We start from the raw sequence: 23,918 nt of genomic DNA on the forward strand, positions 1-23,918 counted from the left end.
CTACACATCAATTAGTGATCGTCAAGAGATGTTATCCGTTAATAGGCAAGTGTTAGACCTAGTTCCTAAATTACGATTTCATAATACAATTAGAATCAATTAGTAACACGCTTGGGATGTCAGCGAAGATTGGGTGTGATTGATGACCACCGAAATGCTAATAAATTGATATGAACAAACACACAAGAATGTTGTTTTTATAAGGACGTTGTTATCGATTATTTCGTCAATTGGAGTAATGACAGCATTGTGGTAATGAAAAATACTGTAATGACCTCAGTTCACTTAGGTAATACACTTATCAAACGATTCATCGAATGATACGTCATGAAAAGAAAGAAAAATCTCTTTCGTATTCTTCCAATTTCAGTTTGTTATAACAGTTACCTTAGCATTAAAAAGTTAAACAATCTTCGACAGATAAGGTTCTTTGATAATAACATTTTTATATAAAAACACTAGCTGACCCGGCAAACGTTGTGTTGCCATATAAATAAAAAAATGTTAAAGGTGAACAACCCTTAACACTAAGAGGTATGAAAAATAGATAGTAGCCGATTCTCAGACCTACTCAATATGCATATACAATTTGGTGAAAATCGGTCAAGCCGTTTCGGAAGAGTACGGTAACTAACATTGTGACACGAGAATTTTGTATATAAGAAGATTATAGAAAGTATTTGAAAAACTATAAATTAATTCATGTTTATCAAAATATATACAAAAACAAAATTAAAATATTAAAACTAATAAATATGAAGAACCCTATCAGAGAACTTTAATAAGTAATTGAAAATATTGGGATTATAGTTTAAATGTTTTTTTAACTTTGTCCCTTTTAAGAATCAAATAAAATCAAATCAAAAAACCTGAAAATACTGTCAATAATAGTACATAATAGTACATAATACTTATAATAGTATCTTAATTATTATACTAAATACCGAGTAGATATGGGTGTTTCACATTATTGACCATTGCCTTATCTCTGATTGAACCGCAGCTGATTTCAAAAACAGTTCCCACTGAAAACGGGGGTAAACTTTTAGCATTAAAAGCTCCAGCAAATTGGGACACAGCTGGGTTCATTGACACTTCAATACCACATGACAGTCAATGTCGTCACGATGCGTCTGGGTTTCTACTACCGTTGTACACACTCTGCTATCTAATTTACTACAGTGCCACATACTAGTACAACTTCATTTAAATTTCAATTCAAATTAACAGTATGTAAACAGTTTGTTTGAAATAAAGTTAATCAATTATTTTAGTATTCTATTGTGGACAACGTACAGAAAAGGTTTATGCAATAACGCTATCTGTTACTTAATTGGTATCATACATTGAAATGAACTTTTAATGTTTATTTGAATCACTACTCAGATGACTATTAAGTTAAATGAGATATTGGATAATGTTAAATGTTAAGTAATTGCTTCTCAGCGATTTTACCTACAAATAAATATAAAATTATTGACTGTTTATACCTAAAGTTTGGAATTTGCAAGTGATAATGGAACCGTGTGTTAATTAAAAACAATCACACATTTATTATACTAATTAGTTGCGTTTTGAATGGTCGTTATTCATAATTTAATATGGATGTTGTAATGACAGAGTAGAAGCTCTAAATGATTTACTGGTACAGTTTGCTACATTTCTACAATGTGGCATAATTTGTTATGAGCTGAAACTCAAACGAAAGTCATAAAGTACTGATCAATTTATTTATCCAAATAAGTATGAAATTACGTAGAGTATGAAACTTATATAAAATAGTTTCGAGTAAAACCATTCGTTTTGTAATTCACGTAATTTACAAATTAATTACCATAAAGAATTAAAATTATGTTATGAGTAAATGTAGCTCGCAAAATTTATTTTTTTATTTATTTATGTATAAAACATTACGTAGCGTCACCACAACCCATTATTGTCCCACTGCTGGACACGGGTTTCCTCTCAGAACGAGAAGGATTAGGCCATCGCGCTTGCCTGGTGCCTGGGATTTGAACCTCGGACCCCTCGATAGACAAGCCGATTTTCTTAACCACTAGTCTATCACTGAATATTGAATACAAAATCATTCGAGAGCACAATTTTAAGATGTATTTCAAGATAATACTATATTTAGGTAGACACCGTTAAGACGTGTTGCCGAGTGTAGTTATAGATTTGCAATATTGGAATAACGTTATCATTTATTGATATTGGATATTGGCGCCATGCATAACGATATCGATAACAATTGTAGAGATATAATACGTACTGAGAGATAATGTGATAACTATAAATGTTTAAGAATGCCAATAGCGTGAATGTGTGAAAACGATAAGGTTGTCGGCGCCATGATGACTTATTGAAAATTGTTCGGTTCTTGTGTTTGTGTTAAACATTGTGGTTTTTTGTGTACATACAATTATAATAAGCGTCTGACTGTTATTTCAAAGTATATTTTTTCCATATGCTTATTTTATATAAGGTACATAATTACCTCACATTGTGACTTTTCTTTGCCTATTTGCCTGTTTGTGTATATCTATAATAAAAAAGTTGATTCGATTGATTGATGACTATTGAGTAGTCTTAGGTCGTCCAATCTTTGCTGGATTGGCCTTTAACACTATATTGACAGGTGCTTTGAAATGAGCAGCTATTCTATGTAAAAATAATGGCATTTAAAAAAAATGAAAAAGAGAAAAATTATTTTTAAAATTAAAAATGACAAGCCCACTGAGTTTCTTACCGGATCTTCTAAGTAGAGGTCGTGTTCCGATCCGGTAGTAGTTTAAGAAAATATTGTAACTGACAATATGAAGTGCCCTCGTTGGCCTATACAAAATAAATATATTTCATTTCATTTAATTTCTATCACCAGAAGTCATCAAACAATCCCAATAGAAGTGTCATCAATTAAAAAAGACTTAGTTACTTAGTTTCTTCACCAGCGGTGGATTACAATAACGTGGATATACTAAATGGACATATTAAGATCTTCGTTCTGTCACAGTCAGTGTTGTTTTGTTAAGTACTTTACTATGTATTAATAGGTTTTATAGATAGGTTTCTATAATAGCGAAATCTTATGAATACACTCACATACTTATAAATATACTTAAATAAACACACATTAAACTGTGTAAAATACTTAACGCATTACGCCGATGGGTGCTAAAGGAATTGCTACTCACACTGTGATTACCAATTTATGCTAAGTATGAAGTGGAAAACAAAATCAATTAAAAATAAAGTTGATTCAAACAAGAATAACTTGAAATGGAAGGTTGAGGCGAAAGTATTGAAGATTTCCCGTTCGTAGGGGCTAAAGGATCGTTGTAAGATAATGGCATCTGGATGTACTCGTATTTGCACCTACTAGTTGACCCACTAGTTGGCCCATTGCTGGGCAAGGATCCTATTTCGAAACCACTCTACTTTCTAACTTCTTTTTTGTCTTCTTGTTTGAAGTTTTTAACGTCTATTTTGGTTCAACTTAATTACCATGTCCATGTCCATTCTGTCTAATTCATAATAAGCGGTCCGCATAGATGGACATGTGCAATCAACTCCAACTACGATTGAAGTCTTTCATAAAATCGGCTAGACCTGCGTTGCTTAAAGACTATTTCGGGATGCTTCATGTGCCTCTACCTTACTATGCCTTTCAGTAGTATAACTTTTTTTCATAATATAAGAGTAGCAGACGAGCATGCAGTCCACTTGATGGTAAGTGGCCACTGCCGCCCATGGACATCTGTAATCAACCCCAGATAGGATTAAATATTCCTACCTGAGGTCGGCCACAGATGCGCCGCTACCCCTGAGGACTAAGCTGGAACGCCTCGGAAAAGTTTTTCTCCCTTACCACACCCTTCAAACCGGAACACAGCAGCGCCTAACACTGCTGTTATTAGGTAGAAATAGGTGTGGCGGTGGTGCCACCGAAGTCGAACCACAAAGGGTTCTACCACCTCAAAATAACTCAGCAGCGTTTAACACTGTTGCCGTAAAATAAATGTAGATTACTGTTGCTGTAAAATAAATGTAGACTATATTGGAGACACCATTTTGCCTAGATTTTCAATTGTTGCTCTCAATATTTCGTATTCGTAAACGTATATACAAAGTATTCACAACTAATCAATCCGGAAGCGATTTTTCCTTCTGTTAAAAATAACGAGAATCCAAAGTGCAGATATTAGTACAAGTAAGGAACAACATGTTCAATACATATAGTTTGCCGTAGTTATGTTTGTCGACTGGCGCCTCGCGTATGTAATTGTTCGAACAAACAGATACACAACGTCGGGACGCCTGATTTACTAATGTATCTAGTTTTAGCACTTACACAATATGTGAGTGGATTATCCACGAAAATATTTAACTGGTTTATTTTTGCTTTTTTACTTTTTGGAATCGTCATCACCGAGTTACTATCCCACTGGGCGTGGGTTTACACTCAGAGTGAGATTAGACCATAGTCCTAAGCGGACCAAGTGTGGATTGGTAGACTTAACGTACCTTTGAGATTTTTTTTAAGATTTTCAAGGTATGCAGGTTTCCTCGTGATGTTTTCCTTCACTATTAAAGAAATGATTTCTACTACGCATATATATTTTAATAATCAAAGGTGAGATTCAAATCCCGGACCCCTAAATAAACATTAATAGTACCGAACTCAGAGCATATTGTTTATGAGATACATAATATTATACATGTATTTTTGTTTTTGTATCATTGCATAATTTAAGGTTAAAATCTTAACTTTTTCGGGGAAGGTTTATAGGTAAAAGTGAGCTTATAGTGTATCAATTGGTCATAAGTTACCTCTATTTGAAAATTATTTAAAAATACTTAGGTACTTACTTAATAATAAAATTATGTCGTGTGGTGTGGGCTAAGTATATCTTATTTTCCTAAGGATATCGTAGGTGGAGATTAAGGGATTAAGTGTAGGAGATGGACATTGTGATCAACATATCCAAGAGAGGATTACAGAACCGTTTTTGTAAGTTTATATATTTATAGTGGACTTTTAAAAGTTAATGCACATTTTTTTAAAATCAAATTAATTAATTAACAATTGAATTCATTTTGAATCATTTACTGATTTTGCCTTTTTGATCGACTTTTGATATTTTTATGACGACAACATAGACCAGAGGGATATTAAAGTGAAATTTTATATTAGGGGTCATTGATCCAAGATTATCCTATTTCAGCGAATTAACAATACTAAGATTTATAAGATAGTCTGAATTGAAACCAAGGTACCTACAATATGTTTCCTTACAATGCGTTTCCCTAATAAATTATGTGCAAAAATTGTAACTTTCAAGTATGACATCTGATTGTAAGAAATACAATTGATTACGGTTATGATACATACAATGACATTGATCTAATTAATCTGCATGACATCACGAATGATGTCACTTTCTCATAATTACGTGCCGCGAATTAATAGTTTAAAATTAATTCGACGAACTAATTATTATCTTTAAGTGGGAACATTCATCTGATGAGGGAATGGTTATTTTTGTATTACACCTCACAAATGCCTAAGGTATGACCTAAAATGTTTAAATAATGATATTTTTTTCTTACCAACATTTGCTTTATAATATAATTTTACAGCAGTAAACAACCCAGAAGCAAACCAGATCACGCGCTGCTGTGTTCTAGGTTGAACGGTGTGGTATAGTCCGCGTAAAACTGCTAGTCTGCTCTGAATATAGAAATGAATCCGTCGCCATAAGCAAATTGTATGGCTACACCTGCTCGCAACAACTTCAGAGCGGACTAGCAGTTTGGCGCGGACTATAAGATAGAGTTACTTTAACGCGGTGTCCCAACTTGATCTTCAAGCGTAGAAAAAATACATATAGGGTAACTATATGTATTACACTACTACAATACATACAACACTACAACGCTACCCAATACATATAGTTACCCTATATGTATTGGGTAGTGTTCTTATCCTAGATGTTCTAAGTCCTCAAAATTGTAAGAATACATGTGTATAAGGGGTAAAATATTGTTAAATGTTCGAAGCGTTTTAAATTAGGTGCTTGCTATTCTTGAAGTAGCCAGCAGATGTTATGCTATCTATCGTCGTAAGCCGAAGCAACTGCTAGCTATGAAATTTCGACAATATGTTCATTAAATATTATGGAATCGAGTACCGTTTAATATACATAAGTACATTAAATTTAATTGCAGTAAAGTTAAAGGGTTTTTATACTCGTAATATCATATTGCAATCGCTTGGTCTCCCTGTAACCGTAGATACCTATTACCTCTGCGCTACAAAAATATTGCTACTTACTCATATTATTATTATCATATGACATACGGCAATGAAATTTTTGTCCGGTATATTATTTAAACAAACACTACTAAAAATCTCTGTCAAATGTCTACTTGTGAATCGTCTATTATTTATTTACAGCCGCATTTCTGTTGACAACGTTCCAAGAAGACCATCCATATTCAAATTTAAATAAATACCATAATCGCTTGAACGAAATTGTGAAGCAAAATTTTCCTAGATTCATTGTAACGATCTTGACCTAGCTACGAAAGGCGTCGAATCAATCATGAGTTGCGTCATTAATAACATGAAATACGCATTATGAAAAAACATAAAGAATTTCCGCATATTATTATGGAAGTTCGAAGGATGTCACATTAGTGCTATGTCCTCAAGTCTCGGGTTTTTGTTTAGGTATAATTATAAATATTTGCCTTCAAAACACTGACGAGGTTAGGTCTAGGCTTCTGCGCTATGTTTATAAAAATCATTTGTTCATTAAATTGCCCTTTAAATACTGCGCATACAATTTGTAATTGCTTAAGCAATTATATTGGTGGTTTGGTTTCAAATTATGCAAACTATGTATAATATAGATAAAATTGAAGTGTCTGTGTGTCCGTTTTTCATTCGCGTTTCTGTCAACGTTGTTCATCTGTTTGTTTTAACGTGTTATGAAAAATTTAATTGATTTGACGGAAAACATTAAAGAAATAATAAACATAATATTATAAAAAGGATTATGTGAAAAAGGTAAGTCATTTTTGCGTAATTCAAGCAACATGTTGTGCTGTTATTATGTTGGCTATCCGCCGTGGAATATGTGGTACCTACCTTCTCTATCATCATCTGAGACCACGTGTTAAGCCGTTAATGGAACCATTCTAGTGAATTGTTCGTTAAATTAACGTAGAATTAGAATAATGCCTAAGGAAAACATAAATAAAAAATATTCCTAGATACTTAAGTGAAATATAAAAATCAACCAACACTAACCACCCAAGACTCAAAATCACTTCACCACTAGATACTCTTTTTCTACCCAGCGATGTCTCCGCAACATGTTTTAACTTTCCGTAGACTGAAGCATAAATTTTCGGAATGTCGGCTGTCGTTCGGCCGACTTTGTAGCGGCAGTAAACGAGAATAAGACGTCAAACTATGTAAAGAACTCGTCCTTTTTATTAGTGTAAAATGCACGTTAAGTAAAGGTTAGACGGTTAAGCACTCGCATTCGAGTGTTCTTAAGGCATTCATTTCTCCGGCTCCCTGATTATGGCTTTAACATAACTTTATTGTCCGAGACCATTATGGAAAAGTAAATACTCGGAGCAAAAGAGGCTACGCGATTTCTGATTTCACAAAGGGCTCTCGACGATATTGATACTGCCTCTTTAATCGTGTATGAAATTGTTGGAGATCGTATTACGATCCCATTCCGTTGCTACCTCATTCCGGCGTATTTGTTCGTTTTACGTTGCAATGTTTTCGTTAGTGCTCCGGAATTCGATGTTTTGACGTTTATAAACTTTGTTACTTGTTGCAAATCAAAAGTATTGATACCTATGTGTTACAAGTTAAAAAAACATTTATAAATACTTGTTATTGGAAAGTTTTCATTTATAGTCAATAATAAATGTCACTGCACACACGTGTTACATAAATATCCGACACGTTTTGTTAGAAATCTGCTGATAAATGTTACTCTAATCATTATCATCATTACTATCCTTGTATATACGCTAAAAATATCCCAGACAGCATTGTTTAAACTTTCTATCAACCTTTAATCAACTTTGACCAGTCTTCTTCAGGTATGTAAAGAAAACTCTTATTTACCAAGAAATATAACGCCTTTATTTTGATTGATGAACTCTAAGAAGTAAATTACATTAAAAGTATAATTGATGAGCTTTCATTTTTCACAAGTGCAGCTAGAATACCAGAATTTCACTTTTACTCTCGTTTGTCACGTTGTACTACACCCTTTGCCTAGTAGTGGTCTCCATTCGAGTATCTTTCTACTCCGGTTGTATGTCTTGTTTATCTCTTTCTGCATTAAATGAACTCGTAACATAAAAATGAAAAATTATCGGAAGTTGTAAAAGGTTTATTTTTAGCAAGGCGCCGTTACGAACCCATAAAGCGGTGGTTAGGGCAAATAAAGGAAATGGTAGTTTGAAAAGGTCGCGTTGATCGACCGCCATCGGTCAGTCACCACCGGGTCAAGGCGAGTTTGTCAAAACAATGCTTACTCCTCCAGGTTTTTCCGTATTTACCTGTGACTAAACAATTGCCGATCATAAAAGCACTGTAACTTCCTACTGCCTATTTTATACCTACAATATTTTTTGTAACATAGAGTAAACATTTATTAGATGTAACATATTTCTTATACTCGTAATTCTGGCTTTCGCTTTTACCATTATTTTATGACTGAATGCTTTCCTCACTATCGTCTATTTCTAAATTAAAAAGTAAGCCCCTGTTGTTTATGTTTTAAATCATAAAGCTTTAGCTCACGGAAAATGTGTTCATATGCTAAGCTTTTATGCTAAAAATAACAAGGAAAATTGTGAAATAATATTATAGCCCTATCAATATTCTCTACATTTGTTTAAAAAAATATCGACTTGCTCTTATAATTACAAATTGAAAAACCATGTCACTCGTTCGAGAACTCGCGCGAGTACTACGCACTTGCACTAAACAAGGAAGATGCGAGATGTAGTGTCGTCGACTCCGGAAGCAGGAAGTGATCGAATACGGTTCACGTATTTTATTGTGGTGGACTGATAGGCTAATAGGTAATCGTGTTAGCTACAATTCTATTAATGATGTAGGGTTCTTTAGAAATACGTATAGCCTCGCAATTATAGTTGTGTGTAAACAATGCTTACGTAAATATAAAGGTGTTTTTTGTTTAATTTCATAATTATCGTATTTTATTAATTGTTTGGTTTTAGAACAAACAACAAAAATCGTAAATGAACAAAATAAACAAATTGAATGTGATTAAGAAAGAGCTATTTAAACATTTCTACAACAAACATGAATCTACAATGTTAAACTCATGAGCAGAGCTGAGATTCTTATATCAGTGGATATGATCTATTTCTCTATTCGGTGTTACTTGAAAATTCACCTTGTGCACATATTTGTACCTTAAGCCAACTAGGTCTGCTAAGGGCGATGCATACGAGAAACTTAATCCTTAAGGGCAATTTAGTTTTAAAGGGTAGCAATGCATCTATGGCCAACTTTAGGCAAGATGTGTATCCTTTTAAGGGTCAGTTATGAATGTTTAAAGGCAGCTGTGACTATTTACAATTTAGTAGACTGCATGCGGCATTCAAAGTTAAGTGCGTATTAGAAATTAATTATCACTTGCTAAACGGTTAAGGAAAACATCGTGAGGAAACCTGCATACCTGAGAGATTTATAAAAAAAATGTCAAAGGTATGTGATGTCTACCAATACGCACTTGGCCAGCGCGGTGGACTATGGCCTAATCCGACTCATTATGGGAGGAGACACGTGCCCAGTAGTGGGACGTTAATGTGTTGATGATGATGATGCGGCATGTTCGTTTGGTTCTTAAATTCCATACAAAAATAAGAGATTATAAAACATATACGACATGCGTTTATCACACTATTACGCAGTTTACAGCTGAACAAACTGCCGCCTATTAGCTTCTTAATGTTTGCTTTCCGAATAATTGAACTCTGATACAAGCATTAGAGTTTTATGTAACTGTTGACGCTACCAAACTCTCTCTTTACTATGAAAATATAGGGCTGAGTATAAAAAAATACGTAATGATTTACAGACAAACGTATACCTGAGGTAAATAGTCGTTGCCGCCCATAGACTTTAGTCATTTACTAATTCAAATAGGATTTAAATACGACTAAAGTGCGAACGTCGGTGTTTTGCTACTCCTGAGGACTAAGCGCCCTTAGTGATTCTAATATACGAGCAAGAGCCCGCGCCGGAGACCCTTGCCTATAGCAGTAGTCGCTAACATAGGCGGTGAAACAAAACACGATCGTGAAAAGGCTATCGTGTTTTGTCGTCGATCGCACACTGTCGCTGACGGTCGTCACCACCATCCTGACAGTGGCTTTGGCTTGTATTTTAAACCCATAAGTATAAGTAAGATCCAACGCCTTGTATAAGTATCTTTCCTGTACCACACACTTCAAAGCAGAACACAGCTTGAAACTGTTGTTATGAGGCAGAAATAGGTGTAGCGGCGGCGACTTTGTAGTCAAAACACGAAGGGTTTTATCACAGGGTTTTACCTTCTTGTAACATAAATAACGAAATCAACGTAGTATCGCAAGGTATTCAATATGTATTTAAAATAAATATATTAAATTTTATAAACATATGTCATGACGATAAGAAAGTAAAGCAGACTGCTAAGTTCATTTCCCTTGTACATAACATTGAAATCGTAAATGTAGAACGAAACACATTTATCGCCGAGTGAAGGATTTGTTGAGCGAAATAAAAAGGATTGAGGTAGCGTGGATAGGTTAGGGTTACTACCCTCGTTGGCTCATAAAAGGGCTATGGAAGCTAAAATCAGATATGATTATTAAGGTTTTGAGCCTTTTAACTGCAATTGCATTCACAATTTCCTAAACGAATAAAATTCTTTATTTACTTTAGTATTTTAAAAATAATGAGATGTGATCTTAAAGTTTCTGAGTTTTATTTTTCTAAATCCACAAAGAGCCTTTATTTACTTCAGTATCTCAACTTTTTTGGTTCGATTCTGTTTATGGCAAGAACAATCTTAGAATATACCTGAAAAAAATATTCAGTTACCAAACTGTACATTGTAGACCCTGACGTAAAAACTAATGGTTTATTCATAACATAATACAGGCGTGCGTGCAAAGCAGCGAGTTTGAGGTTGGTTTATTATTTTATGGGTGGCAACCCTAGTCTCATTGGCCCATTTTGATAAAGCCGGCCATAGATTACACGGCGTCCACTCAAGTACTCAGGTGCAGTTAACGTCGCGTTTCGTGCCTGTTGTTTTAATTTCTTTTTTGTACTTAGAAGACGTTTTTTAATCCTTAATATTAGCAGCCAGTAGATAAAATTAGAAGCATCTTAAGTAAGATTTAGTTTTAATCTAAATTCTCAATTTCTTTTTTTTAATCTTTTAAAATGTTAATTTAAAGAATTTGATTCGAGAAATGTCGGCACATTTAAGTGAATTAAGTATGTGGATTTTCCAAAAAAATCTAGTGAAAACTTCTTAAGGTCACCGACAAAAGTCTCGCGTTCACACCATCTCAGACGTACGCACACAAACAAAAAAGTTTAGCTTATAAGTTTATAATCAAGCGAGGTTTTTATCTCGTAGTCGTTGGCCGCCCGCCGCGCAGCGCGCATGTCAGTCAGCGCTGAAGCTTAATGTACGCGCGTGAAAAGACCTACCCGTATGAAAATTAAAAAATAAATCCCCGCGTAATTGAAAGAAAAATACCGTTCGACCGGCGAGTACAGTGGCGTTTCAAATTCACACGCGCTTCGGAAAATTATGAAAGTGACGTGAAACATTGAGGTGTTCTTCAGAAAACGTTCGGCGTTTTCTTAGTTATTTTTTCGAGTGACTACAAAGCCTATTGTTAACGCCTAGGCAGCATAGAAGTATAAATATGCTACTTTCAGTGTTTTCGTTTTGCTTTTGAATGCGAGCTGTGTTGAAAAATTATTACATAAAAGTGGATTGTTCAGTTTTACTAAAGGAAAAGCGGAGTAATTCAGTTAGATGTGTGTTCAACATAATACGCAACGGGACAAAACATGACGGCAAAGTTCGGCTATGTAAGTTGCTTTTTAATTTAGTTTTCTTCATTTTCTATTATGCGTGTCGTTCATTTCCGGTAGTCGTTATCGAGTGCTGGTATTATAATGACAGTTTAAGCATTTCTTACCGTGAATGGGATTCGATTGAGTAGTTTTTCATCTTTATTATGGATGTATTCGTCTCATTTTCGATGTATTTGTGCAACGGACGCCTCTAATCGTAAATTGATAAACCAATTGGGATATACCTACCAACTACACATTTGCATATCTTCAATATTTTCAAACATGATTTTATCGTAAAGATAGCGCTGCCGTCTTCAATAACATATTCAAAATTGAATAAAATACTTAGCGTATCAATTTATGAGTAAGTTTACTGTTTGATTACATATTTTGAATCGAATATCTTAATTCAAAGGTCGGTGTTAATTTTCATTTAATTAAGTAGCCAGATGCTAAATAGTTCATTAATTAAATACGGGCTAGTAGTACGATGCATATTTAATGTTATGCTTCATTTTTCATTTTCCATCTTGCCTTTACGTTACTTACGTTATGTTACGTAGTTTTCCGGCTATTACATAAAATACATATAAATGTATAGCGTGTCATAGTCATTATTACAATCTACACAGGAAATGAAAACTATGCATGAAGTTTTTATTGGTAAAGTTGCAAACAGGCATGCATTATGTTAAGCCGCTGCAACCAACGCACGTTTGCTAACAACCTTAAAAGAAACAAAGGTTTCATCTCAGTTTGGTCATGATACAGGCACTGAAGACTAATAATGTGTAACACATTCTATGTGTTACGTGCGTTGGATAACTTACCTTATTAAAAAATAACATAACTGTTTAGTGGCAAATTAAAATTTTTAATTTAATTTATTTATTAGGTACTTCCGTTGTTACTGCCGTGCTTGTCATAGTTAAAATCTAGGATCTATCTATCTGATCTATTGAAACTTCAGAATTTAGCGTGTTATATTTTGAAGTAATAATAATTTTAGTCGAATGCCATCATACGTTCCAATTTTCCGGATGAATTTTTGCGCAGATATTGTGGATCGCTACAAAGATGGTACGTACAATAACAATATAATTTTCTTAAATTCGGGTTTACATATATAATGCATAGATTGACTTTTATTCATAAAATAATGATAAGTAGGTACGAGTAATAAAATATCTAGAAATATATACTCGTATATAAGCAAACATATTTAAACCAACATATAAGTGTTATTATATAGATTTACTGATGGTGACCGTAGTATGATTAGCGTAATTTGAAATATTTCACGTTTCGCACGTTCGTGCTCGTTGTTCACGTGTTAGATGGAGTGTGCTCTTATCCCTCAAGGGCTATGACATTAGGCTCTCCTAACAAGACACTGTGGATGACTACTGAGCTGTTGAGGTGTGTAGCGGTCACCACACTGGTCAGGTACGCAGAAGATCCGGGTTCGATCTCCAATAACTTAATTATGATTTTGAGTTATGTTCTGGGTTTTAATTTTGATTCATGTTATGTGGTATTTACAAAATAGACGATAGAAGTCAAATATGATGGATAGAATGTGCTTTAAAAGCATCCATAAGTGTTATTACATTAGGTTCTCCTAATAAGCCAGCCTGGGTGGCTGCTGGACAGCGTAGGACATATGCATAGGGTCCGGGTTCTAACCAAATAATTAAATTAAGATTTTTCGTTTATTTCTGGCTATATATTTTGATTTACTCTGTGTGGATTTATGGCATCTCTAAGAGAAACAATTTTCACGTGTTGCAAAGTTCTCTCTTAAAGGCATCCCTTAATTTTTTCATATTAGGCTCTTCCAACACTCCGTTTGGCAAAATTTAGACAATAGTAAGGATTTTTGAAATTTCTTCCCCTGATGCGAGTGTACTCATAATAGGGGATGTAAGTTTGAATTAAGAAGCTCTCTGAACTGTATCTTTTTTCTTTGTATAGAATTAGATATTTATAATTTCTATTACATAATGTTTGTTATTTTTCGTTCGTCGTTGCATTACGTATTTCTTGTAATTACAACATTACAAGAAATACGTAATGCAACGCAAATGTTATGCACTTTTATGTTTTTATGGTCTCGGTTATCACGTTTTATTTTACTATGTAATATGTAATTTTTATTTTGTTTAAAAGTTTTTTAATGTTTTTCAAAAATATATACGTGCGTACGTATGTTTCATATTTTGGCACGCTTTACAGTCTAAACGGCTTGTCGAATTTTATCATATTAGGGTGTTTTCGGATTCGATTCAATTGTTGGAGTGACTATAGGCTAGAGCAGGCTATATTATCATTATATTTAAAATTAAGTAATAGAGATTTTTATAATAATTATCTATTTATCGTTGAAGAAAAACCTTTGATACTCACATAACCAGCAATTTTTTTATTTTTATCCTTTTTTGTAACATAATAAATAGTAAATTTAATATTCTATTTACCGGCACTATCTCAAAGAGTAACATAAACATTGACTAGAATTCACTTACGTTGTTTTACAGTAGACGCGTGTCATTTTATGGGCATTGAACGTCTAATCCTTTTTAAACAAGGCTGTTGACTCTACACCGCGATAATGTTAGAACGAGAGCGGACATAATGAATTTTCTTTACTCCAAATGAAAAGTTTAGTTTCAAGTAGGTGAATTTGTGATTTATTTAAATGGTAGAATCCTCTATGGTTCGGCTCCGGTAGCACCACCGCCACACCTATTTCTGCTTAATAACAGTGTAAAGCGCTGCTGTCTTCTGGTTGGAAGGGTGTGGTAAGGGAGACATACTTTTTTGAATTCCAGTCATTTCCAGTCCTCAGGGGTAGAGGCGTATCTGTAGCCGACCGAGTCGGAATTTAATCTTATCTAGGGTAGATCACAGATGTCCATGGTCGGCATTAGCCACTTACTATCAGATGGACTGCATGCTCGTCTGCTACTCCCATATAAAAAATACTACGCAAGATACTGTTTTTTGAGCGTATGTGTTTCGTTCTTTGATGCGCCCTGTAGCCGAAACGGCTAGGCGCATTGTAACCTATGAGGAGTCGTTGGATTCATCTAAATTTTATGAATAACTTAAGCTAATATATTTTAAGCGGTTGGGTTTTTATTTTTTTTAATAAGTCTCAAGTTTCTTACTGTATGATATCGAAGAAAAGTTACTCGTATTTTAATTTTTCATTTGTAGAGAAGACCTCGTGTTCCACTTGACAATCATAACGACCGTTCCCTTTATCGGATTTGAACAAAATGTATACCTATAAAGTCGCGATTGATTCATGGAATGTAATATTTCTTAAATTAGTCACGTTTTGCGAACAGAGGGATATTGATAAATGTACTTAGGAATGTAATAATTTTACATGTATTTACGGTGGCTTAGCTAAATTTTTTTTTCAGTACATTTCAGTATATTTGATACGGCTCGACAACCATGTATAAAATATATTTGTAATGAGATAAATAAATTGAACGCCATGGCTACGAGTACAGTAATTTATAATATGCTAGTAGTGACCGGGGCTTCGCCCGCGTTTAAAAGAAATAACATGGCATACATATAACTGAAAATTTCTGCCGTGATTGGAATGACAGTGTCGCCATTTGTCGAAAATTGGTCGTATCAACTCAGAAACCTTCGTGGGCTCATGCACAACAACATTGCTAAAGATCATTACATGATCAAATGCATAATTTATGATTCCATAAAGGACATACAGACAAACATTAATTTAATATATAGAGTTTTAATATACCGAAATGAGCAGGCTGTAACGGTTAAAAACTCTCTTAATAATGCCTTCTGCATAAGATGGAGTAAAAATACCACAACCCTCGCTATTTAGAATCATAAAGCTTTATTAACAGCCATGAATCTGAATCACTGGGGGAACTGAAGTTTCACGCGGTTGGAACTGGCAGTGCTAAATAGATTTGCATAAGAAGGGGAAGTTAACTTATGTAAGGGTGCATTCAATACATCGTTTGTGATTGTAGGTACGCGAAGTAATTATGCAGTGGTGTGGGTTTTAAGTGAAAGTTTTTGCACGATATAACTCTTTATTAGATGTTAGGTTTAGCGTAGAGCCAGATAAGGTCATGTGTGCTCAAGGGTATATAATTTATGCTCTTCAAATTTATGCGTAATTATTAAGCCCTTTGCTATGTTTCAATATTGAGTTCAGGTTGTTTTTTCAACTGGATGAGCTATAGAGCTCTTTTATATCTCTTATTAGATTTGTAGAAGATGTTACGAATTACCTGATGGGTTATCTATGTCAGATATTTTCAAAGCATATTTTGAAGCGTACCGATAAAAATTGGGATGACGGCTTAACGTGCTCTCTAAAGAATGGAACTGCGTATAAACTTTAGTCACTAGCGGTCACCCATCCAATTTTTGACCGTGCCAAGCCAAGTTAACATTTTGATGGGTTATTTTAATGTTATTGCAGTCAATTGCAAGTTAGCATACATTCCGTTAATCTGAGACTCTATATGTATTAAAAATGTCAAATCAAACACCGATTTTGCATTTTTACAAAATTTAAACAAATATAATATTTAAACAATACATTTTGCTGATTTTGTTCACGTTCTTGCATAACAGTACAACAATTAACGTTATCACTACACATTTAACGATAGTCATTGAAGTGGAAGCATGTTATTGTTGTACTTGTAAAGTACGTAATATTAACTTTAATACGTACTATTATGTAAAAGAAACGAGCAAAATGTATTGTAAAGTAATTTTAATGAGTGGTTTATATTTTATTGGCCACCAAAATATTCATAATCGGGCCATTTGTTTTTTATAACAAACCGAATTTGTTCTAATTTAAATATCTTTAGCAATAATCAAAGAATATTCGTGATATTAATTTATGGCTATGTTTTGATGATATAATAAACAACTGTAATTAAGACAAATTTGAATATGAACAACGTTAACATTAAATTAATAACGATTGGTTAATAAATAAAATTAATTTGTCACTTTTGTGTTTATATATTACCTAATCAGGCTCCAGCGACTATTTGGCTAATCATCTAGTAAATATTGATAAACGTATTAAATTATAGAAAAATGCGGATGGATTTGGTATCCCTAGATAATAAGTCGGTTTTCATTGTATTAATTTGCTGTAATCAAGTAATCATTTATACTTGTCGAGGTTAGTATAAAAGGCAGATAATTCGCAAAAATCAACGTTAGATACATAATTAAATGGATATATTTGACATACATATATATATATTTCTTGTTTTTCTATTAGAATAGCTAACAAGAAGCAGTCCAGAGGAGGGTAAGAGGCAATTGCTGCCCATTGACATTTGTAATAAATCCCTAATAAAATTAGCCTCCTAATTCCTACCTGACGTCGGCTACAGAGAGTTGATACCCTTGATGACTGGAAGTGGAACCTATCGTTTCTAATATCACATCTAGGTACCCTTCTAACCGCACCACATTATTTTATATTAATACTCGTAATGATGACTTACTTTTGCTGATTTATTGAAATAATAATCTTATTATTCAATCAGGGAAAAAAAATTAACATACGACTGGAGCCGATTGCAAAATGTAGTCTCATAATATTGACGCCATTTTCGTTGTACCTATGCCTATGTTTACTCGTACATACACGATAATGGCGCCAGAATTGCCATTAAAATTATTAAATTACAAGTACGCCCGGACATTGAATCCATCAGCTGAGGCTGATTAAATGATCTCTGATCTTTGTTTTTGTTTGACACTGTTTGTGATGATACCTATCACATTGCTATGACACTGACAATGTGATTAGTTTGATTAATGCTCTCTGTACCCTTAGTATGAGTTTTTTACGTTTTGACAAAAGTGACTGTTTTTGTTTTCGTTTACGTATTTCCCATACATTTCCAATCAGTTCTGATACAATCCACTAGGGGCGCTGATTGGAAATGTATGTATATGCAAATACGTAAACCAATACCAAAACAGTAATTTTTGTGAAAACGTAAAAACTCATACTAATCTTTGTTTTTGTTTGACACTGTTTGTGATGATACCTATCACATTGCTATGACACTGACAATGTGATTAGTTTGATTAATGCTCTCAGTGATGCTTGGGTGAGCTACAATGGCAAACTTCGATGCCTGTACCGTTAGTATGAGTTTTTACATTTATACAAAAATGACTATTTTGGTATTTGTTTACGTATTTGCCCATACATTTCTAATCAGCGCCCCTAGTGGATTGTATCAAAACTGATTGGAATAGTATGCGAAATACGTAAACAAAAAATAAAACAGTAATTTTTGTAAAAACGTAAAAACTCATACTAAGGGTAATTTTGTTTTTGTTTGACACTGTTTGTGATGATCACATTGCTGGTGACAATGACAATGTGATTAGTTTGATTAATGCTCTCAGTGATGCTTGGGTGAGCGCACAGTGGCAAACATCAATGCCTGAACGAATTTTTGACGATACATTTAACGATTTTAAACGAACCATTTAATGATTCAATGTTGCGGTTACTACTTTTTATATTTAAGTAGCAAACAGGTTTAGGATAGATAGGTGGATGGTTAGTGATCACTTCTACGTTATTTAATCAACTCCAAACGATTGAACACTTGAGGTCGATCTTAAAAGTGATGCTTTTTATAATATTGAAGTGGAAAATGATCATGCAGTCACCGTAATGGTAAGTGGCTACTGATACCCATGGATATTTATAATCAAACCCAGATAAAATGAAGTTCCTACCTGCGGTCGGCCACAACTGAGTTGTTAGTACTGAGGACAAGCTTGGAACTCATTTGATAAGTATGACATCAACACAGTTATTATTAGGTAAAAATAGGTGTGGCAGCAGTGTCTGTAGAGTCAAACCACAAGATCATCTATTTAAAAGTAATATTTTCGCAAAATTAACATATCCTACAATGTTCAATACTGATTCAGTAACCATATTTTCTTTTTATTTTATAAGGATTATAAAGCTTATATGATTATTCAGATATGTCCAATGATAACAATTAATACTATTTGACCTGAAAGGCACTAGAACACTAGACCTTGTTGAGTATGTAAAAGGCAGGACTCGGTCGCGAATCAGATCGACTAATTAGGTCGGTAAGAAAGGTCAGGCCTGTCTGGTTAGTCATCGGTATCTTTTAATATCCTACGCAGTGATTGCCATTTTAAAAATCATCTTATTAAAGGGATAATAAATATGTAATGCCCAGAGAGAATTCCATGCGCGTTACATTTTAGTTGTAACAGCAACGCGTCCGTAATAAATACATATAGTAGCTAATACGGTCAGTAAAAATAAACATGGGAGGCAGTTACCACCTACCAATAGATGGACCGCATACCCTTGCCATTTTAATTTGCTTACAAAACAATATTCAGAAATAGGCTTATCTTTGTCCTAATTGTGATTAAGCATCCGAAATAATAAACCACTTGGAAAATTAATACACACATGAGTTAGTATCTATATTCATTGAAACGTCGTAATCACATTAAGGATTTCTATTACAGAAAATATACATTTTCAGGTCACTGAAAAACAAAAGGAATATGTGTTTTGTTGATTAAAATCATTGTTTCGTTCACGATTTACTCATTTGGAAAATACGTTTTCTATCGTCGTACATATCTATCTTTACATATAATAACTATAAGGTTCGCGTGTCTATACATCGAATATTTAGGTATATTAGCACATTGTCCCTGCAGTCCCGGGACAAGAATAGGGCTACGGTACCCCTGCCTGTCGTAAGAGGCGGCTAAAAGGGGGCTTCCGGGGTTGCGGGCGGCTAAAGTGGGAGCTCAAATCATTCAGCTAGCGACCCCGGGGAGGACGACGGCATATGTGGTCGCATACCATTGTAATCCAGGTGTTAATGTAATCTGTAATGTGCGGGAGGAGCGTAAATTGCTCCCCCACGGCAGAGTCTGATAGGGAATCGTGCCTGGAGTACTCCGGTTGTGTTTCGGCGGAAATCCCGGAGATCTCTACCAAGCGCTGAGGACGGCCACCGGGGGAATATCAGTTCGGTGTACTCCATGAGATTGATAGATGGCGTAGTAATTGACGTTATATACTGAATCCATACGGAGTCGCAGGCACAACTTGTAAGTAAATAAACACGTTTATACACACTCGTAAAGTTGTTGAGTGCGCGTGAGCCGGATCTAGTAGCAAATTTAAACAACTAATTACAATAGATTGTAAATACGTAATTACAATATATGCAATATTTACAGTCGATTGAAAGATTTTCTACGCATGTACTGAAAGAGTGGACGTGTAGTGAGACGCGAGATTATACACAGCAAGATTAGAAACTTTAAAACATAATATTTAAAGCAGATTTTCGTTTTGATTCGCGTTTTCGTGTTCAATTGCTGCTTCGAGTGTTCAAATGTAGCTTTAACTTATTTTATTATACAGTTTCTTATACAGAGTTTCAGGCTCCATTATCAGACCATATTATATTAATACAGAATTGTCATCCGACCTATCTATATAAATATCTCTACTTATCTCTATTAGGAAGTTGTTTAAAAACGAAGTCAAGATAAATTAAATGTTGTAATAAAGATCATTTCATATTGAAGGTTTATTGTCACTTGTACCTATATTGCGTAACTAGTATTATCAAACCAATTATAACAAATAATATTACCTTATATATAAAATTCTCGTGTCACAATGTTACTGACCGTACTCCTCCGAAACGTCTTTACCGATTTTTACCAAATTTTAGATGCATATTCAGTAGGTCTGAGAATCGGCTACTATCTATTCATATCATATCAATGAAAAATTGATAAGGGTTGTTCACCCGAAACATTTTTTCATTGATATGGCAACAACGTTTGCCGGGTCAGCTAGTTGTTCTATTTTTTACTTTGGTTTCACCTGAAATATAGTTAGAAATCATTTGATATTGAAGATACACTTAAATATTTTCCAACACTTACGTCTGCATAATTCTCGTATAAGTACGTCCGCATTATTAATAGCTAAATGGTTATGCGAAATATGTTTGCTAAGACCACAAAATTCAACCACATTTAACATACCGATTGTCGATCATTGACAAGATATTGTTGCTGAAATTGGGTACTTACAAATATTTGATTTTTATACTAAAATCTAAGTGCTGTCCTGCGTCACAATAGGATCTTTACAACAATGCCTCTGCTCTAATGTTGGTCGTTTAAGTTAGATAAGACGTAAACGGCAAATAAGACTTCGCGTAAATCTACTGCAAATACTTTATTGTGCTACTCTGAGTAACAGCTTTTCAAACTAAGCTTTTGAATTGTTATTACTTGGCGTGTTATAAAGATAAAAGTCTTCTACTTTTAATAATGTCTTCTTATTTTGCAATCATATTTGAATTTGATTTAAAATATCCGTCAACTGCGTTATGCAGCCTTACTGCATCGTATTTTTCTAAACTAAAAGTAGGTATGACCAGCGATCAAATATGTGTGGAGTGTGTGACCGGTGTATCTAGATTCCGTGAAACGGCTAAATCGTCAATCTATGGTGCTAATAGTAATCAATATGATGGGCCTTATGATCATGAATGTTTTTAACGTTAAATATAAACTACTAAAGCAATTACCACACAAACCTATAATCAATGATCTTAATTTTTTTTTTTTGGAATTTTAATAAACACTAAATAATAATAATAATATTAAAATATAAATATTACTTCCATTAAAACTCAAAACATCAGCTAAAATTACTTTTTTGATTTCAGGTTACCACAGCTTGCCGTCTCTGCGAAGATATTGTGCCTCCTGATGGTGAGTTGTACTGAATTCGCTAATATAGTTATTATGATTAAAATTTTAGCACGTCAATAATTCGAAGGTAAATGTATCTTGACCGGGATTCCATTTTAAACTCGCTTAACCGGGGTCATCAAGATCCAAGGAAGCTGCGAATATGCAAAAGTATCTTAATAATATTCCGTTTATTCGTTAAAACATTGGAATTACAAATGCATAAACTTAAGAACTTATCGATTTGCATAAATCGAAAAACAAGATAAGACGGACCGAACGCTACTGTATTGAGCGCAAAAAATGGAAAACAGTAGCCGATTTTGTCATTATAAAGATACTAGCTTTCGCTCGCGACTTCACGATAGATTTTTGGTTAAAGTTAGTTGTAGTAATGGGGCAAAATTTTATGTTTATTGTTCGATCGGTGTTGGAGTTTAAGATAAGTATATGTTAGTTTCGTATATAAAAAAAATAATTGTATATATGAGACCAACATATACTTATCTATCTACTGAGTAAGGCTGATGTTGTTTCCAAAAAACGGAATCTTAATTTTCCAATGTGAAACCAATCGATAGCGATAAACGTATTAACGTGTATGAACACAGTGACACGTGATTTGTATATACATTAAGATAGAGATTCGTTAGACCATGCAACGTCATAAACACGTGTATAAAACAGTCCGTGTCAAAATATAACGAAAGTCGAATATAGCGTGCTTAAAGAAGGAAATGTGTTACTGTAGGTACTCGATTAAACAATTATCGCTATTTTCACCTGTGCGTCATGAGCACGGTATTGCAAGATCTTAATAAAACAATTTACGTAATAAGCAAAAAAGGTCACTTAACCGGTTTGAAGGATTAGTAATTTCAATTGCAGTCGCTATCATTTTATTCACATTAGCCGGGCTTAATAGGAAAACGTCTGCCGGTTGACTTCACACCCATACGATGGACATAAGTGCGTTATGATTCACTAATACTGTTTATATCTATAAAGTACTGAAAACAGAACTAGGTGAATGAAATTAGAAGATAAAAATCAGATAAAGTCTTAAAACCTACATTTCTTTTTCAAGTGTCACGTTAAAAGGAATATGTATCAAGATATGGCTTAATGTTTATTTTCAGCATCTATTGTAATAGTATTATAACCTTCCTTGTATCCATTATATTAATGATATTAATAATTATTTCTATTATTTATTATACCATCATATATCTACAATAATTAAGTTACCTGAATTCCTTATAAAAAATATATATTATTATAAAATAGACCTCGAGAATGTTATAAACGACAACAATAACATTATTTAAAAGTGATTACTTCAAAGTTATTCATAAAACGTTCACATTAATTCCGCGAGTGCTCTGTGGGTTGAGTTCAATAAGTTTCAACTCTTTAGCGAATGACTATCATTTTCCGTGATTATATACTAACGTTGCACGCTAGATGAAGAAATTTAGTCTCATTGATTATTATCGTGATTTTTCAATTAAAGCCATTCGTAATGGCGTCGTGCACTGAGCGACGTGGGTGTTTAACGTCCATACTTCACTTATTGACTTAGAAAGCCATTCAAATGTAATAGGAAACGGCTACCACAAAATGTCAATAACACTTGGATTATTAGTAATGACGCTTTGAACGTATTTGGAATTTTGACTGGAAGTTTCCTTATGTTTTTATATATATAGTAAAAGTTTTCCTTAAAAAGTAAGTGAGAAATAGATGGATTTCTCCGAGCAGTTCCGTGTTCGGTCTTACTTTTTATACATTAAAATGCTTGATGGTCGTACTTCAAAAAACCTAGTTGCAACGATTGACGCATAATATAGAGAACTTGATAGTCACAGGTTATTCCCTCGCGTGATTCCTCCCAGGCTTTTTCCAGGGTAGC

General features: G+C 33.9%; 1 protein-coding gene across 6 annotated transcripts in view; it reads left to right on the plus strand.

Moving 5' to 3' along the window:
* The window catches only part of LOC140744825 (fibroblast growth factor 17), a 114,754-nt gene that overhangs the window by 55,618 nt on the left and 35,218 nt on the right, over positions 1-23,918 (plus strand). For 5 of the 6 annotated variants that reach the window (XM_073076509.1, XM_073076508.1, XM_073076512.1 and 2 more), the window contains exon 3: positions 21,982-22,027. In XM_073076509.1, coding sequence (XP_072932610.1) covers positions 21,982-22,027 — 46 coding nt within the window. Of the gene's footprint in view, positions 1-11,707; positions 12,170-21,981; positions 22,028-23,918 lie in introns of those variants that run through there. The other variant, XM_073076514.1, reaches the window with a different exon arrangement.

This window comes from Epargyreus clarus, unplaced genomic scaffold (assembly GCF_041222505.1).
Source record: "Epargyreus clarus isolate Ecla_fem2 unplaced genomic scaffold, WU_Ecla_fem_2.2 ptg000009l, whole genome shotgun sequence".
NCBI lineage: Eukaryota > Metazoa > Arthropoda > Insecta > Lepidoptera > Hesperiidae > Epargyreus > Epargyreus clarus.